Raw genomic sequence first — 20,496 nt, forward strand, 5'->3', positions numbered from 1 at the left:
CTATTTTCTTTCTATAAATGAAAGAATTATCTAACAACAATAATAGAACATGGCTTTCAAAGGCAGAGCAGTGCTTACCTGTGTAAAGGAAAGCCTTTACGTGTGTGACAGTGAGACAGTGTGCTTTCTCTTTGCATACTGTCCAGAATTTTTCTTATTAAGTCTGCTAATTAATAAGGCCATTTGTAGCTTTTCATCACCTCAAAAAACCTTCCTCTTTTCCTGTTGGAGGAGATTCAACAATGAGGCTATGACTTTTTCAGTCACAGTTGTTCCCATAGCAACAGATAGGGATGCTATGAATTGACTCACACAAAATTAAAGGTGACCAAAGCTTTCAGTCTCCTTGTGAGTTACTAAATTGCTAGTGATAGAAGATAAATATTTATTTCCTACTGCCTTCATTTATTATTTTGCTAAATTAAGAATAAATAGTTTTTATCTTTGGGTTTATTAGCATGTCACTTATTATATTTGTAAAAATTTGAACTCATCAAAGCTGTTAGAAAAATGAAAATTATGCTTATTTTAGTTATGTTAATTTATTACCCCTTTACTTACTGCATCATTGCTTTATGGTTGAATCCTGTTTTATTTTTATGTTTGTGCTTTTATTCTTTTTAAATTAGACAATACTTATTGAAAAATTAAACAAAATTGAAGGGTAAAAAGTAAAAAACAGTTTCTTCTTATTTCTCTCTATTCCTTCTGTTCCTTTTCTAAGAGACAACTATACTAGCAGGGGTTTTTTCTATGAATTTTGGGAAAAAATTTTCTGTGTCCTTACATTTCTTTTACTTGAATATATTTATTCATTGTATAGTGCTCTGTAACATGCTTTGAACTGAGCAATATATCTTGCACAACTTTCTGTAGTAATAAATGCAATTGTTCAATGCATATTGTTTTAAAATATGCTTTTATCACTAACCTACATGTTGTGGACATATTTTTATATCAGTGCATATTAACTTTGCTGTATTCTTGATATATAAATTAATTTATTTAACCAATCCCTGTTGGTAATCATATAGGGATTTTTTATGTTGGTGGAGGGCTAGACTCAAGTCAATGAAACATTGTAGAGAACTAAGAAATAGACCCACACAAATATGGCCAACTGATTTTTGACAAAAGAAATTTAAAGATAATATTTTCAATAAATTATATTCAAGCAGTTGGACATTTTTTGGGCAAAACTATGAATTTGAAATTAAACAAAAATTCACTCCAAATGGATCACAGACTTAAATGTAAAAGTATAATACTTAAAAAAATATATTGGAGAAAACCCTTTTGGATGTAGGGCTGGCCAAAAACATAATCCCTAAAAGAAAAAAACATGATGTAAGACATCACAATTTAAAACTTTTGCTGTACAAATAAGATCATCAACACACTTAGCAGCATAAACAGGGATAATTTGTGACAATAAAAACATGAAAGGGGTGAGGGTAAAGTCTGAATTTGCAAAGGAGGTTAGATTAAAAAGAAAAAGGACTACTGTATATATGAAACTTTCTTTTTCATAAACCTAATGGTAACCACACATACACATACACACACCCCACAAAATTGAGACACATAACTTTAAAAAAGAGGAAGCAGAGGAATAAGTTGTGGAATACACCAAATAAAAACAACAGACAGAAACACAAAATACTAGCAAATTGAATACAATAATACATTAAAAAATAATAAATCATGATTAAGGCGGGGTTCATTCCAGGAGCACAAGGATGGTTCAATATATGCAAATCAATAAATGTAATACACTACATTAACAAAACAAAGGATAAAAATCATATGGGCTTATCAATATGCAGAAAAAGCATTTGGTAAGTTACAACATCCATTTGTGATTCAAATATTCAATAAAATAGGTATAGAAGGAAAGTACCTCAACATAATATATTCAAAAAATTGAAAGCTTTTCTTCTAAAATCAGGAACAAGCCAAGGATATCCACCCTTACTATTCTCAGTCAACATAGTACTGGATATCCTAGCCAGAGCAATTAGGTAAGAGAAAGAAACAAAAGCCATCCAAATTGGGAATGAAAAAGTAAAAGTGTTACTTTTTGCAGATGACATGATTTTTTTCTATAGAAAATCCTAAAGACTCCCCCAAAAACTTTTAGGAATAATAAACAAATACAGTAAAGTTGCAGGATACAAAATTAGTGTTCAAAAATCCACTGCATTTCTATATACTAACAATGAAATATTAGAAAAATAAATGAAAAAATTCTTTTGCAATTGCAAACAGAATAAAATACATAGGTATCAACTTTTAACAAAGGATGTGAAGGGCCTATGTACTGAAAACTACAAAAAAGAGATTGTAAAAGATACAGTGAAATTGGAAGATATTCCACGTTCATGGATTGGAAGAATCAACATAGTTAAAATGTCCATATTACCAAAGCAATATTTAGATTTAATGCAATCCCCATCAAAATTTCAATGATATTTTTTAAAGAAATAAACCAAAAAAATCAGATGTGTATGGAACCACAAAAGACCTGGAATAGCCAAAGCAATTCTCAGGGAAAAGAATGTAGCCAAAGGTCTCACACTACCTGACTTTAAATTATACTACAGAACAATGATAATCAAAGCAGCATGGTATTGACAGAAAAACAGACACACAGACCAATGGAATAGAACTGAGAACCCAGAAATAAAAACCACATGTATGTAGGCAAATAATTTTTGACAAAGGAACAGAAAACATATAATGGAGAAAAGAAAGCCTGTTCAATAAATGGGGCTGGGAAAATTGGAAAACCACATGCAAAAGAATGAAATTAGACTACAGTCTGTCCCCAAGTATAAAAATTAATTCAAAAAGGATCAAAGACCTAAGTATAATACCTGAAACAATAAATCATATAGAAGAAAACATAGATACTAAACTTATGAATACAAATTGAATACAACAATACATTTAAATAACATATCACTATTATTATATTGTGTTGTGGCCATCGTATTGCTCTTAGAGACGCTTTTATGAATTTGATCCCAAATTCATAAGGCAAGGAAAGCAAAGGCAAAAATAAATGAATTGGACTGTGTCAAACTAAAAGGTTTGACACAGCAAAAGAAACTGCCAACAAACCAAAGGGCAACCAACCAAAGGGGAGAAGATATTTACAAACAACAGCTCTGACAAGGGGTTAATAGTCAAAATAAATAAAGAACCAATACAACTCAACACCAAACAAACAATCCAATTAAAAGTGGGCAGAGGACCTAAATAGACACTTCTCCCTAGAAGACATACAAATGGCCAACAGTTAAAACTTCCCGCAAATGCTCTTTTTTTGGCACGAAATTCGACATTTTTAAGTGTAAAAATACCTATGATGTTAACACCTTCAGCAAATTTGACATATGAAGTTTTGAAGCTTGCTTTCAATACAACAAAACAGCATGCATATCAAATCGTATATATATCAACATATGTGTAACTCCATCTATTGAAAAAATTCGCATTATTAACTGGTACACCTAGTAATATCCAGGGGTAATGAGCTTTATTCTTAATAACTGAAATTTGGAAATAACTCAAATGTCCATATGCAGGAGAATGGATTGAAAATTGTGAATATCCCAAGAAATCAGAAACACCAATCAGAAAGGATATATGCACCCCATACGTTCATAGCAGCACAATTTATAATATCGATAGCTAAGATTTGGAAACAGCCTAAATGCCCATCAACAGATGAGTGGATTAAAAAACTGTGGTACATGCTCTAATTGGTTTGGTTCAGTGGATAGACCATTGGCTGTGGACTGAAAGGTCCCAGGTTCGACTCCGGTCTAGGGCATGTACCTTGGTTGTGGGCATAACCCCAGTAGGAGGTGTGCAGGAGGCAGCTGATTGATGTTTCTCTCTCATTGATGTTTCTAACTCTCTATCCCTCTCCCTTTCTCTCTGTAAAAAAATCAATTATACACACACACACACACACACACACACATATATATATATATATATTTTTTTTTTTTTTAAACACAAACTCATGTTATATCTACACAGTGGAATACTATGCTGCTGTAAAAAAGAAAACTTTTATGATTCGCAACAGGATCGATGGACATGGAGAGCATTATGCTAAGCAAAGTAAGCTATTCAGAGAAAGATAAATATCACATGATCTCACTCATTTGTGAAATATAATGAACAACATAAACTAATGAACAAAAATAAATCCAGAGACAGAGAAGCATCGAGTGGACCATCAAACCTCAGAGGGAAGGTAGGGGAAGGTGGGGGAGGGGGTAAGAGATCCACCAAAGGATTTATATGCAGGTATAACCAGTGGACACAGAGACTAGGGGGGTGAGGGCATGTGCTGGGGGTGGGAGTGGCTGGGGAGAGGTTAATGGGGGAAAAAGGAGACATATGTAATACTTTAAATAATAAAGAAATTTTTTTAAATTGTGATATATTCATACAATGGAATATTTCTTTCAAAAAAGATACCGATGGAGTTGTTCCACCTTAACCCATGGGGGATATGCTCCAAGATCCAGTGGATGCCTGAAACTGAGGATAATATTGAACCCCATATGTACTGTTTTTTCTAATACCTGTGATAAAGTTTAATTTATAATTAGGCACAATAACAGATTAATAATAACATTATAAAGAGAACAATTATAACAATATACTGCACTAAAAATTATGTGAATGTGGTTTCTGTCTATCCAAAATATCCTACTAATAAAAGAGTAATATTCAAATTGACTATCACTTCAACACACAGGATGACTGCCTTCATGTGGTCAAAGATGGCTGCTCCCATGTGGACACAAGACGGTCATCAGGGGAGAGCAGTTGGGAGGGTCAAGGCCTGCAAGAGAGGGCAGTTAGGGGTGACCAGCAAGCAGAGGAGGGAAGTTGGGAGCTACTGGGCCTGCAAGGAAGGTCAGTTGGGTGGGGACCAGGCCTGCAGGGGAGGGCAGTTAGGGGTGACCAGGCTGGCAGGAGAGCAGTTAGGCAGCAATCAGGCTGGCAGGGGAGTGGTTGGGTGTGATCAGGCTGGCAAGCAGAAGTGGTTAGGGGCAATCAGGAAGGCAGGAAGGTGAGCAGTTGGGAGCCAGTAGTCTTGGATTGTGAGAGAGATGTCTGACTGCCCGTTTAGGCCCAATCCAGGTAGGATCCCAGATTGGAGAAGGTGCAGGCTCGGCTGAGGGAGACACACCCCCTTCATGAATTTCATGCACTGGGCCTCTAGTCCTATATAGTAAAAGCCTAATATACAAATTGTCCCGTCCACCAGGAGTTCGGGAGTTCAACCAAGGGGCAGGGTGGTAGCAGGCATTCCAGAGTAGGGAGGTGCCCCGGCTGGCAGCTGACAGCTGGAAGCTGCTAGGGACCCTACCCATGCACGAATTTTGTGCACTGGGCTTCTGGTAGTACTATACTCACCCTTCTTGTGATGATGTGAGGTGATACAGTGCCTCCATGGTGAGATGAAGTGACATAGCATTAGGCTACTATAAGAGTTACTGAACACAACCATTGTGATACCGTGACAGTCTATCTGATCACCATGACAGCTACTAAGTGACTAACGGGGGGCAGCATATACAGCATGGATATGCTGGACAGAGGGACTATTTGCATTCTGGGCAGGACAAGTGGGATAGCACAAGATTTCATCATGCTACTCAGAATGGTACACAATTTAAAACTTATGAATAGTTTATTTCAGGAATTTTTATTTAGTATTTTTGAAGAGTGTTTGACTATGGATAACTAAAACTACAGAAAGCAAAACCACAGATAAGGGGGGAACTACTTGCACACAAAATATGGATGCATCTCATGACCATTATGTTAAAACAATGAGAGTCAGATACACAAGAATATATAGTATAAGGTTATCTTTATATAAAGTTCAAGAACAGGCAAACTCATTGATGGTGATAGAAAACTGTTTACTAGTGATGGAGGGATGGTATCAAGTATAAAGGAACTCCAGAGAACTTTCTGGAGTGAAAGAAATGTGGCTATATAGGTATACACCTAAACTTAAAAGTTACTTGAGCTCATACTTAAGGTTTATGCATTTACTATATGTTCATTATTCTATCTAATAAAGAGGAAATATGGTAATTGACTGTCACACCCTCATAAAAATGGTGATGCCCACAACCAATAAGGAGGGAATATGTTATTAATAATTGACTCCATGTCCTCAAAGATGGTGGCCCCCACAGTCACAAGATGGTGGTGCCTAGTCAGCTCAGCCCCACTGGTGCACTGTGCACCTGTCTCCAGAGTCCTCCAGTCTCCTCAGCCTCCCAAGCCGCCCAGGGCTAGCACAAGGCACAGGCAAACCTCAGATGGTAGCTGCCCAGCCTCCCAGGGCCATCTGAGGCTCAGGTAACCAGGGCTGGCTGAGGCTTGTGCTGCTGGCAGTGGCAGCAGCAGAGGTGTGATGGGGGCATTGCCTTCCCCTGATCACTGGGTCGCCTCGTGCCCCTGAGACTGTGAGAGGGGGCAGGCGGTGCTGAGGGACCCCCCCCTCCTGTGCATGAATTTTCATGAACCGGGCCTCTAGTACTATAATAAAGTACTACCAAATATCCCCATTTATGGGAGAAGAAGATTTATTAACCAGTCCCACTGCATATACTTTATTTGGATCATCCGATACTCAGTGGACACCCAAGTTTATAGATAGCTCATGCGTGAATTCTTTCCATCAAAATGTGTTTATGCACATTTTGCACATAACGCATATAGGTTGTATCTCCACAAATTGCCCATTCATTGTAGCAAACTAAGACAATGGTATTTTCCCCTCAACTTTTATGTGCTCTCTTGTTTTCTGAAAGGACCTGATGTTATTTTATGAGGATGATCCAAAGCCAGTTTTGCCGACAGTTCCTCCAACCGTTACTAGTATCTCATCAACTACGTGGTTGTCAGAAGGGCAAGCGGAAGATTGTAACCTCTGGAATGCAGGTAAGTTGGTTGAAAAAATAGGAAGTTTACTCAGAAACGTGAATAAGAAACACTGGGCGGAATTTTTTTCATCAAATTTTATTTTGTGAAATATAGCAACAATAGTTTTAATTTAACTTTGAACATGAAGGACAAGACTGGAATGGGCAAATTCAACCCACATGTGAGTCTGTAATCTTATTTTACCATTTATTTCAATGTTTTTTCTCTATTTTTCATTGTTTAGTTTAATAAATTATCAACTACAAGCCTTACATCTTTTATGAATGGTTAAGAACAGAACAAATTAATTTCAGTTCCTTTTTTCATTTGTATTAACTTCTCTTTGATAAAGATTTTAAATTATGCCATTTTTCAGAAGCAAGCAGTAGATGAAAAGCAAGATGTATATAGCATCCCACAAATTGGTTAATCACCTCTTGAGTAATTAACACTAGAGAAAAAGGCACAGTATAAAATTATACAAAAGCTGTCTCCAATAAATTACACCATTAAATTCCACTTGGGCTCTTCTGCTCCTCAAGATCTGATTGGTTCATTGTTGAGCCACTTCATCCTGTCTGTTCTCTGTGAACACTCAATCTTCAGTCCATTCTTCCTCTTGATTTTTTCAAAAAATCGAATGAAAGATCTGCCAATACGAGAATGAAACTTTTTCATTAGTGTTTTTCATCCCTTCAGATATCTTTGCTTTTATATTCACCTGGGCATGCTTTCCCTTTATCACAGAGGTGGCTCCTTATGTTCTAAGTTTCATCCTCTCCCTCATCTTTGGACTATGCACCACACTTTTCCTTTAACTAGATCCCCAGTATCCAAAAAATATAAAAATTGTAGCTTATGCCGAAACCGGTTTGGCTCAGTGGATAGAGCGTTGGCCTGTGGACTGAAAGGTCCCAGGTTTGATTCTGGTCAAGAGCATGTATGTTAGTTGAGGGCATATCCCCAGTGGGGGGTGTGCAAGAGGCAGCTGTACAATGATTCTCTCTCATCTATGTTTCTAACTCTCTATCCCTCTCTCTTCCTCTCTCTGTAAAAAATCAATAAAATATATATTTTTAAAAACTGTAGCTTATTACTATAGATTTATGTTACAAGTTAATGTTTATAGTTTCCTTATAAAACCAATCATGAGAATGGTGAGAATATTTTAATGGCAAAAACCAAGAAGTTGTAGGTCATATCTGCCGCACAAGAATGGCATTATTCACATGGATAATTAGTTGTAAGTGGTTATAGTTTTGTAGACATCTTGCTTTGTATTCTTAGAATACACTTTACGTAAACTGGTCCAAACCCAGAAGCTTTTTTTTTTTTCCAAATCCAGAAGCTTTTTTTTTTTTTTTTTCCCAAACCCAGAAGCTTTAAGAAAGAGTAGTAAGGAAACATTTTGTATTCTTATTAGTAACCCCATACATTTCCCCCACATTTTTAATAGATTTTATTTTTAAGAGCAGCTTTAGGTTCACCACAAAATTGAGCAGAAGGTACAGAGATTTCCATACACCCCTCCTTCCAGGTGATAAGCACTGCTTCCCATACTGTGAGCATCCCGCACCACAGTGCTACATTCATAGCAGTCAGAGAACCTATGAACACCTTATGACCACCTACAATAGCATACAAACCCCATGGTTTACATTAGGCTTCACTCTTGGTGTGATACATCCTATGACAAATTTGTAACGTGTCCACCATTAGAGTATGATGTGGAGAAGTTTCACGGCCCTAAAAATCCTCTATGCTCCACTGTTCATTTCTACATCCCCTTCTACCCACTGGTAACCACTGATACTGGAGCTGTCTCCATACTTTTGTCTTTTCCAAAAAGTCACGTAGTTAGCATCATACGTTACGTATCCTTTTCAGACTGGCTTCTTTCACTTAGTGATATTTGTCTTCCACGGCTTAATAGGCTTTTCCTTTTAGTGCTGAGTAGGATATGCTAGGGTGCTTATCCATTCGCCTACTGAAGAACATCTTGGTTGTCTCCAAGTATTGGCAGTCCTCCTATATGATAAAAAGGTGATATGCAAATTGACCCTAATGACAGAATGACCAGAATGACTGCTCAACCAGTCACTATGAGGCGCACTGACCACCTCTTGGTCCCTTTCTCTGCCAGCAGGCTCCAATTGCCTGATGGCGAATGGGGAACCGGGGGTAGGTGGCAGGGGATGCGGTTTGTGCCAGGCTAAGGCTCCCACCCTGCCAGTCACTCTACACCCACGGGGCAACTCACGGCAAGGACGGGGCCGGTGAGCAGGCAGGAACAGCCAACCTCTCGGTCCCTTCCCCCAGCCATCAGGCTCCGATCGCCCAGTGGCAAATGGGGAACGGAGGGTGAGTGGCAAGGGAAGTGCCCCGACCTCTCAGTTCTTCCCCACCAACCAGCAGGCTCCGATTGCCGATGGCAAATGGGAAACCAAGGGTGGGTGGCAGCAGGGCGGGGGGCGGGGGGAGGGCCGGCTGCGGGCAGCGGGGGAAAGATGGCACTGATCACAGGCCAGGCCTAAAGGACCATACCCGTGCACAAATTCTGTGCGCTGGGCCTCTAGTTATAATTAAAGGCGCTGTAAATTTCCATGCTCAGGCTTTGGGGACATGGTTCTCCTGCCAACATTTTAATACAAGTGAAATTGAGTATAAGTGAGCATCAGTGGCAACTGTTAAAAGGGAAAAAGTCACAAAATATGTCACACGAGGGAAGATTCTACCATTTTACTAATCCTTTCTGTTATTTATGTTGCAAATATCATTTTTCAGGCTATGAATTACCTCTAAACCTTTTTTTATAGAGATTTTTTTGTTTTGTTGGTGTTTTTATAGAGGCTTTCTGTTTCATAGTCATATTTATTCCTCTTTTCCTTCTGAGCATTTGTTTTTGTGTTTTTAAGAAGGCTTTTCCCACACAGGTTCAGAGTGCATGTTCACCCATATTTCATCTTAATTTTTTTGGTTCCTTAACCTATCTGGATTGAATATATTTGTGAATGTTTTGAGATACATCAGAGGGGATCCAGTGTCTCAAAAACATTTATTATTGACTGATTAATTTTTCTCTTCTGTTTTGAAATGACTCTAACCTCTACTAAGTTAGAGTCATATAATAGCATCTATTTAACAACTCTCTCCTGTTCCTTTGGTCCATTTCACTGTTCCTGATCTATTTAATTTTTTATAATTATTATAACAGTGTGGCACAGTATGAATGTCTCCTATTTTACTTAACCAATATTATGTTAATGGTTGTTTAAGTTATTTCCATGTTTGCCATAATAGATGATGATAAAATGACAGCTTTTTCCTCTCTCAAATAAAGTAGGCTTTTTATTTATATTTTTCCACAATTTGAGTCAGATTTAAAATACATTACTCAATTTCTTTTGGTAAATTCTGCCCAGCTCACTAACTTATACTGTCAACAGATGGTTCTAATTTCCATGTTATAATTTTGGCAACTTCAGCCCAAGGCAAAAATAAAGTAGGAAAGTGATTCTGGTGCAGCATGCTCAGTTCTCCTCTCTGCCTGTCGCTTCCCTCCTCAGGCGCGTGATCCGCTGTCCGCACTCTGGCCTGTGTGTTTGGGAGCGCCACCCTCACCAACACTTGGTCATTGCTTCACTGAGCCCATTCCTTTCTTCTGAGTGACTATTCTTTTGAATTTTGTGCTCACCATTCCTTGCTTTTCTTTATAGTTTTTCTACATATGTTTATACTCTGAAAAATACATTATTCATTTTACAGGCTTTAAAATTTTATCTAAATACTAGAGGTTTGTTGCACAAAAAATTCATGCAGGAATAGACCTTCCTTCCCCTGGCTGCCGGCACCAGCACTGGCTTCCCTCAGGCACCTGGGACCCTGGCTTCGCTCTGGTCATCAGCAGGCACTTGGGGGACCCAGGCAGCTTCCGTCCAGCTGCTGGCAGGCACCCAGGACCTGGCTTCAGTCCAGCCCAGCTTAGTCTGGAAGGATGTCCAGTCTAATTAGCATATTACCCTTTTATTATAGTCATTGAGTTTATTTTTCTGTGACTCTATCACTCAGTAATATGTTTTTAAGGTTCATCTAGATGTGTACATGGTTGTCATGGCTGTATAGTATTTTATTGTGTACATGTATTAGAGCGTATTCATTTATTCCACTCTAGAACGCTGCCATCAGTATGGAGCTCAGGTTTTTTGCATTGTAAAAGGTGCTGTTTGTGAACATGATTCTATGAGACTCATGGTTCTCATGGGCAAGAGTTTCTCTAGGGCACATATTCAGAGTGAAATTGTTGATGGTTCAATATGAACATCTTTAAATTTACTAGATAGTGCCAAGTAGTTTTCCAAAGTTCTAGTTGCTCCATGTCCCCACCAGCTCTTTACAGTATAGTGTCATTTTGGGGGAGGGGAGGGTAATCGCCAATCTGTTGGGTGATGGTTGGTATCTTATTTGTTTTTAAATGTATTGTTTAATAATTAAATTGAGCATGTTTTCATATGTGCATGGTTCACTCATATTTCCTCACCTGTGAATTGTCTGTTCTGATCTTTTGTCCATTTTTCTATTTGGTTGTTTGGCTTTTTCTTGATTTGTAGGAATTCTTCATCTATTCTAGAGGCTAACATTTCATTTTTAAAATACTTTTGTCCAGTTCATGACCTATCTTTCCACTTTGTAAAGAGTCTTTTGAATAACGGAAGTTCTCAGTTTTAATGAGGTAGAATTTTATTCCTATGATTTGTACTTTCTGTATCTTGTTATTTAAAAAAAAATTTTTTCTTGCCTCAAGACCATAAAGATACTTCTATGTAGGTTAAACATTTTCTAGTTTTGCTTTCCACAATTACAATTTTAATGCAGCTGGTATTGGTTTTGTGTATGGTGGAAGCAGGAGTCTAATTTTACTTCTAAATGGATATCCAGCTGTCCCAGCATCATTTTATTGAAAAGTGTGTTCTTTCCTAGCTGAACTGTAATGCCATCTGTATCCTAAAGCAAGTTTACACATATGCATGGATTTGTTTCTGAGCTCTTTATTCTGTTCTGTAAATTATTCTATTATCCCTGCGCCAACAAATAGTTTTAATTACTCTACCTTTGCAATAATTCTTGATGACTTCCTTCATTAGGAGTGTTTTGTCTATTTTTTACTTTTTGCTTTTCTACAAAAAAGTTTTGTCACATTCCTTGAAAAAAAAAAAAACAACAACCCCACTCCATTACAGTTTTCATTGGCACTGTCAATTTTTAAATCAATTTGGAGAAGTGATATTTTTACAATATCAAATTATTCTGTTCATTTAAATCTTCTAGAGATCAGCTTTGTGACTTCCTACCAGGGCTCATTGAGCATCTGTCTCTGCCTAAGGCACTTGCGTTGGTTCTAGGTTGCACTGTCCGGGCAGCCTGAGCAGTGGGCCGTGCTGCTGCAGAACCTTTTCTTGTTTTGATGAGCACTGAAAGCGGGGTACATGGTCAGAGCAGACGCCCAAATGTCGTATACATTGCCTCCAAAATTCAAAGAGGTCATGATTACTGTGATTTTATTGGGTGTGTGGGGGCGAGGGGGCGTATTTTGAGGTGCAACAACTTGCCTCTCACGTTAGAGAAGATATCCTGACCCTCCCCTCACCACCGTATGAACGCTGCACAGGTGTGGCAGCCCTTGGACTTCCCAGGACTTACCACCCACCTTCTGCAAGCAGGTAGCACCAAGAGTGCTTGCTGCTCCGTGCTTAATAAGTCCAGTCAGCATTGTACCATCACTACTGGATCCGGGTGATGTTCTGTGGGATATTAAGAAAACTCACTACTGGATCCGGGTGATGTTCTGTGGGATATTAAGAAAATCCAGCTGTGAGGCAAGACAATCAAGGTATACTGTGTCCCAGTCACATGCAGGCTAACTGATTCTAATTATTAATAGATTTTGGAAAAACATTTCTAGACTGAGAGTAAGGATACCACAGCTGGAGCTACAGCTATGATTGGCATCACCATCTGATTATATTTGCAATAATATGTATCATTCTCTACAATCCATCTGGCTTTTCAGAAAAGCAGGCAGGTGATATTGGAATGTGATAAGAATCAAGTCTTTGATGGATTTTTTTTGAGGGGGTGGGGGGTGGGGAGAGTAATTCTGAGGGCTTCTATCTACCCTGTCCTTCTAACCATAATAGCCTTGATTCCATGGGTCATGGAACCGATGTGGGGATTCTTCCAGTCACTGAATGTTCTGTTCCCATCATACGTTCTGAGACCATGGAAACTGCTAGAGGTAGGTCTGTGGTTTTACTGGGCCCATTGTGGGGTGGAGCCTAGGCCAAGACTTCAGGTGCCATCTGATTTCCATAAATTTCTACTCACTGAACTATAGTGGAGTTGTTGGATCTCCAGAGATTAATGTCAGTTAAGAGCCAGCATCTAACAAGACCTGGAAATCCTGTGTATTTCCCTTTCCTGGTACAGCAGTTGTTGTAAATGGCTTCAGGTACCTGTAGGGAAGGCTTAGAGCAAAATTTACTATGTACGCCTGTGGTGGAATTTCAGGATTCTCCCTCAGAGGGATCTGACCTTCCCCCTCAATCAAGAGGCTCTGGCTCTGTGAACTGGCTTAGGTTTAGGAATTGGGTAAGAGACCACGAACCCCACCATGATGACAATAGTTAAGTCTTCCGTCTATGTATGTCTAACAGCACGTAGTAAGCTGCTTATCTATTTCCTATAGGTCTTGTGATTCATTAACCATTATGATACATCCCTGAAAGTAAAAAAACAACAAAAAGCTGTTATCATTATATCCCTGTGGCTAACTATGGTTACTGTGCCAAGTTGTCTCCAAGAGTTAAGCACAAGCATCTGGCTTCTACCACTCCAGGCTGCCATCATTCCCACAGAGATCAGGGGGCCTGATTTCACTGCATCACCCAGCGGTCATCTTCAGCCTACAGAAGACAAGCACCACAAAGCTGTCACAATCAGAAAACAAACACAGGTGCCCGTCACTGAACATTTTTAATCCCTGGTGAAAGGAGTGTCCTCCAGGACAATTGGAAGATAGCTGAGTATATAAGAGACTTATTCCCAGTCCCACTTTATGGAGCCTTTAGCCTTCTTTACAGTGTGCCGGAGGAAGGCCTTCTGTTCTGAAGTCACTCCTGCATCTGTACCCATAGTGCTCCCTCGGTCTCTCACTCTGTCTCTGTCTCTCCATCTTTTCATATTCTGCTGAAATGTCACCTTCTAGGGAGGTCTTCCTGAACATTTTATTAAAAACTGACACCCTCCACCACCACCATTGGCACTCCCTATCCCTCTTCTCTGCTTTATTTTCTTTGTAACCCTCATCATCATCTGACTTGTGTCCATGTGACTTAGTAAGAGAGTTAGTTGTACAAGAGTTCCCAGTCCATCCGCAGGGGTCTGGGTGAATCTGCCGTTAGCACAGCACTATTCTGGGCTCTGCTCTCTGTCACCCCTATCAATGCAATACTCTTCTAGCTATTGCATATTCTTTTTAGATGTTGCTCATAAACTGGGCGCTGATTGATGTCTTCCATTTTGAGGGCAGTTGCTGGAGGCTTTCACATTTCCCTGAAATAGTCACATTTCCCCAAAATAGTCTATGTCAGTCACCAGAGCATTGCAAAGCATTCTTCAAATTAAAGAACCGATGAGAGAACTTTGAGAGGTTATCAACATAGTAATTATGTATTACATAGTTGGTATTAATAAAGCCAATTAAAATGCTTTTTAACTTAATTGTTCCTTTTTACTTCAAAAATATGGGAAACATGATTCAGACATGAAAAAGACATAGATAAAATTATTTCAATGCTTACATTGAAATGAATGAATAGAGCAAAACCACAATTATTTGCAGAGCTCAGTTAAACAAAAGACTAGAAAGATGGATGGTAAGTACATTTACATATGCCACCTTTTGAAGAATCGAGCGGAGCTGGTTGAGCCTTCAAATTCTAAACAGTGTGGCTGTGGGGTGAGGGTGTATTGATTGAATTCCGCTGTCTTAGGAGCCTCTGCAGAGAGCGCAGGAGATGGACCTGGTCAATGGGTTCACGGAGAGCTGCGGAGAACGCCCTCTGATACGAAAGAGCTTGTCCCGGACAGCTGTCGGTCTAATGAAGGCAAAACCGAAGGCCTCACAGATGCATTTGAAGAACTGGAGTTCTTATGTGCAATCACCATGGCCTTCACCTCAGTCACAAGCTTAGCAAAGTTAAACTTAAGAAGCTTGAACTAAGCGGTAACAATCTCAGGGGCTTGGAAGTCTTGGCAAAAAAGTGTCAACAAAATTAGAGACCTCAGCACAATAGAGCCACTGAAAAAGCTAGAAAAGCTCAGGACAGAACCTTTTCAGTTGTGAGGTAACCAGCCTGAATGACTATAGATAAAGTGTGTTCAAGCTCCTCCATCACTTACATATCCGGAAGGATGACAACGAGGCCCCTGGCTCAGGCACCCAGGGCTATGTAGAGGGCCTGGACCAAGAGGAAGAGGAGGGGGAGGAAGATGAAGAGGAGGAGGAGAGGACGGGGAGGAGGCAGCTCAGGCAGTGGAAGAAGAGGAGGACGATGTGACTGGAGAGAATTAAGAGGATGAAGACGCTATAATGACTGGGAAGTAAACAACGAGGAAGATGAAGATCTTGAAGAAAGGGCTCAGAAGCAAAAATGAGAACCTGAAGATGAGAGAGAAGATAATGACTTAGGTGGATAACCTATTTGGAAAAATTCCAACTGTAATTTGATTTTTTTACCCATATTCCTCCCCAAATCCCGTGCCCCCCCCCCCAAACAAAACAAAACAAACAAACAAACAAAAAACACCCACACATTTGTTTTCTGATTGTAACATTGCTGTGGGAACGAGAAAGAAAAAATGTACTGGTGGGTGTAGGGAGATGGTGAGTGGGAGGGGATGGAATAAAATACTATTTTTACTGCCCCCCCAAAATAAATAAATTAAGGTGCCACCTTCAATTTGTCATGCAGTACCCAACTTTTTCCATCGTAATGATTAAAAGAAAAATTAATAGATGCTGATTTTAAAATTATTTATGAATTTTAGATCAAGAAGCCATCCAACATAAATCTTTTACTACCTTGCTAACGAGTGTATATTATAAAAAGTTATATAACCCTCTGACATTTCAAATTAAGAGAATCAGGCTTAATCTAAACTAAGGTGACAGGTTCTTCATCAAAATGACTGTGACTTCTCAGGTGTGTAAGTCTCACGATGACTTTATTTGCATAAAACAAATGGCTGTATATCTATATCCAAGAGTGATTAAATGATTAATTCTGTAAAAATGTACTGATACCTTATTATGTGCCAGGTACTGTGCTAATGGCTAGATACCAAATGATGAACAAGATACCCGCCTTTCTGTAGCTCCCGGTGGTCTCATCAGATCTGGCCACATCTCCTCAGACAAGTGGGATCAGGGGTAAGAAGGGAGGACATAGGAGGGCACTAACCCTGACTTTGGATGTTAGGGGAGGCTTTCTGGAGAAAGTGATGCTCCAACTAGAACCTGAAGGATAGGTAATGATAAATAGTCAACGCGTGTTGTGTGTGCTGGGTACAGTTTTAACCATTTTAATTCATTTAATTTTGTAACAATCTCATAAGACAAACGAGGAAAATCCTCACAGTTTAAATAACTTGTCCAAGGTCACAAAGCTAGGAAGTGGCAAAGTCAGGATTTAGATCAAATAGTCTGATCCCGCAGCCTATGCCGATGTGACTCTGATCCAGTCAGAGGTGCCTTTCAGGTCATGACCCCAGTCCACACACAATCACTCCGCACCCCGAAACAGCAGTTTCACAAACTAGTTATTAATGATGCATTCTGATCAATTCTCTTTTATTCTAGACACTTTTACTTTTTAAAAAATACTGAATGTGACCCACAAAATTGATTTTACAACCTACTAACGAACGGGTCACAACCCACAGTTGGAAAAATAGTTCACTGCACTATTTTCCTTACGACACCGAATGAACAGACCAAGTGAGGAGTGAAGAAGAGAGGACCTTAGGCAAAGTGAACTGTGTGTGAGACCAGGTAGGAGGAAGGTTAACTGACAGAAATGAGCAGGGGTTTAGGATTAAGTGGAAGTCCGGAAAGGTACCAGATGAAGCCAGAAAAGTAAACAGTCATATCAGGAAAGGTGACCATGTAACTTATTGTCCAAGTCTTGACATTTTTGAAGTAAAAGGAGGCATAATTAATATGATGCCAGAGTAACAGAGTGAACCTGGAGCTTCCTCCAAAGGGGCATTGCTCTGGTCTGAATGTTTGTGTTCTCCTCAAATACGTTGACAACCTAATGCCCAAGGGATGGTATTTGGAGGTGGGGCCCTTGAGAAGTGATTAGGTCACCTGGGTGGAACCCTCATGAATGGAATTAGTGACATAAAAAGACCCATAGAGCTTCCATGTGGGAGCACTTAGGAAGGAGTCAGCAGTCTGCTGCTGGGAAGAAGGCCTTCCCCAGAACCTGACTATTGCTGTCACCCTGATCTTGGACTTCAGCCTCCGGAACTGTGAGAAATCATTTTCTGTTGTTTATAAGCTACCCAGTCTGGTATTTTGTTAAAGAACCCTTACAGACTAAGACAGGCCTGAATGCCCATTCTCTCTAACACTTATTTCTTACCTCTTTGATTGTAGCCATGCTAAGAGGGATGAGGTGGTATCTCATTATGGTTTGACTTGCATTCCCTTCATTAGTGATGTTGAACACTTTTGCATGGACCTGTCAGCCATCTGGCAGGCAGAAGTGGTTAGGGGCAATCAGGAAGGCAGGCAGGCAAGCAGTTGGGAGCCAGAAGTCCTAGATTGTGAGAGGGATGTCCAACTGCCCTATTAGGATCGGACATCCCTCTCTACTATTAGGATCGGGCCTAAATGGACAGTCAGACATCTTTCAAGGGGTCCCAGATTGGAGAGAGTGCATGCTGGGCTGAGGGACACACCCCCTGGCATGAATTTTGTGCACCGGGCCTCTAATCTATATATATAAAAGCCTACCTGACCTGTCAACCTGATGACTGGACGACTGGCTGGTAGCTATGGTGCCCACTGATCACCAGGGGGCAGATGCTCAATGCAGGAGCTGCCCCCTGGTGGTCAGTGTGCTACCACAGCTGGAGCGCTGCTCAGCTGACAGACAGGCACCAGACACTGGGCTCATGGCTGGCAAGTACAATTGTGGCAGCGTAAGCCTCGCCCACCTCTGTGCAGTGCTACCAAGCGGCAGTGGCAGGCACAGCAGGGCCAGAATGAGCGGCACCCTGGTTTCCTGCCACTTCACGCACTACTACATCCCTCGAGGTATGCTGGATTGCGAGAGGGCAGAGGCCAGGCTGTGGGACCTCACTGGTGCACGAATTCGTGCACTGTGCCTTTAGTTTGAAATGATATAGAGAGGGAATGCACATGGGCATTGGTGTTGGCCCAGATATTATTTACAATATTTAGCTTTTCCTTTTATATCACTTCAAATCTGGTCTAAAACCAGGATCTGTCTCTGGGTTTCTGTATGGCAGAAACCCAGAGACACAGTATGGGTGATCTCGCCCAGTTCAAGCTATTGTTACTCAGGTTCGTTTTAGAGGCAGGAAGATCTGGAGAGCAGAGAGAGTGCTAAGGAGCTGTCTTACTTAGAAGCGGTGGGTGAAGAAAGACAAAGGGCTTTCTTGCTTATCCGGTCTCCAGGCCACAAGACACTTACTCACATTTGTCATGGGTGTGATGTTTTCAAGCCGTGGCCTCAACTCTGCCAAAAGTCCCTATATTTTTCTATAATTCAAGATAACCTTAAATTTCTTGGTGGCAGAAAATATAAACTTGGCTATTCTGTTTTCTCAGTCATCCTCCAGTTTAAATTGGTCAGTTCAGGATTTCCCTTTCTCCCTTTTCCTCTTGAGGGTGGCCGCAGAATTTCAGGGACTGCTTGGCCTTATGGCTTTGGGGATGGGGGAGATTTGCTCCCTGGTCCCTGCCATCTCTTTACCCTGCCTTCTGCTGAGAGGAAACTTACCCATTGCTCCCAGGTTGTCCACCTCTCTTTGCCTGTGTCCACTGATATCTAACAGCACCGCCTTGCTGTTGCCTTGTTAGGCCATGCTCTCTGCATTCTCTCCCCAATGTCTTCCCTTGAAATGCATAATTTTTAAAAATTCAAACTGTGCTATGTAGCTGGTGCTTGTATGTTTGTTGTGCATTTGAGAGATATGAGCATTTCATTACCATGAAAAATAAATAAAAAGCACAGCACATCTTGAAAGTAGGTCATCAGCAAACATGCCCAATCGTGTAGTAAATTCTGAGAAATCTAGCAAGTAGCTAATCCTTTTGCCCTTGTAGTTGATTATAATCCAACAGGTCCAACATGTACAAACTACAGCTTCATTTTCCCTGAAGTTAGCAGTTTTAATGAAATGGAAATCGTGGTACTTAATTTGTTCCAATCCGTATTGCTATCTTCCACACAACAATGCATGGATGTTTCAGAGGACTGGGCAGAGTAGACAAGGAGTGACCTAGTTTCTGAGAGGTGGATTAGCCTCCTACAAATGTTCTCTTTTCCTTTCTCAAGATTTTGTAGTGTGTGTGTGTGTGTGTGTGTTTCAGATGGCTGCACTTTGCACTACAGAGGAGCCCTGGAGGTGCCTTAGACTTTTGCAGCACGTGTTTCTTTTGGACCATCATGCCTTGTGGCCTGGAGACCGGATAAGCAAAGGGCTACAGCAGTTACAGACCCTGATAGCTCAGTTATGGCTCATGCCAAGGTCAAATGTTTTTAGTAAATATAAATGAAAAAGGTGTTTTACATCAGTGGTGTTGGAGATGGGACACTTTCCTCTTTCCCACTTAGTTCTTCTTTCTGGCTGGTTGAATAATCCAAACGACATACAACAGATTAACAGGAGAAATTAAATATTAATATGTGCACATGGGAAATTCACATATGTGTGAAAATTCCAAAGACAGGAAACATGAGGCATATATGTCATTCCATGGTAAGAGGAGGAAGGTGGGGCCCAGAACTTCTAACAGAAAGTAAGGCAGTTCACAAGGAGATGAATATGTTAATGTTTAATATCGATAAATAAATATTTGCTGGGCCATCTTGAACAATGGGTCACAGGATGGATTTTGATCTAACAGGCCTTGCTAGCTTCCTCCTTACTTTAGATTAAACTAGTTATCTAGGAAGGTAGCTCCTTCCTGGAGTAGGCCCTCCATGTCACCAGTCCTTGCTACCTATAAACTTGGAGAAAGCCTAATTATTTAGAAATATTCAATCACTAAGTTGTAAAGATTCTTTGATGATCATATTTTAAATGTCATCTCTATGCCTACTTCGCGGGCCTTTGTCATGTGTTACTTGCTCTGTTAAAATACCTTGGTCAGCGATCTTGCCTGAGTCTCACTCCTGTCTGACTGCCAGCGCTCTCCCCAGGAATCTGGAT

General features: G+C 40.2%; 1 protein-coding gene and 1 pseudogene across 1 annotated transcript in view; both read left to right on the forward strand.

Moving 5' to 3' along the window:
* Positions 1 to 20,496, forward strand: part of ENTHD1 (ENTH domain containing 1) — a 71,520-nt gene that overhangs the window by 31,986 nt on the left and 19,038 nt on the right. The window contains exon 4 of the mRNA XM_036457824.2: positions 6,861 to 6,990. Coding sequence (XP_036313717.1) covers positions 6,861 to 6,990 — 130 coding nt within the window. The remainder of the gene's footprint in view (positions 1 to 6,860; positions 6,991 to 20,496) is intronic.
* On the forward strand, positions 14,897 to 15,726 carry LOC118730453 (annotated as a pseudogene).

Source organism: Pipistrellus kuhlii, unplaced genomic scaffold (genome assembly GCF_014108245.1).
Source record: "Pipistrellus kuhlii isolate mPipKuh1 unplaced genomic scaffold, mPipKuh1.p scaffold_m20_p_3, whole genome shotgun sequence".
Lineage (NCBI taxonomy): Eukaryota > Metazoa > Chordata > Mammalia > Chiroptera > Vespertilionidae > Pipistrellus > Pipistrellus kuhlii.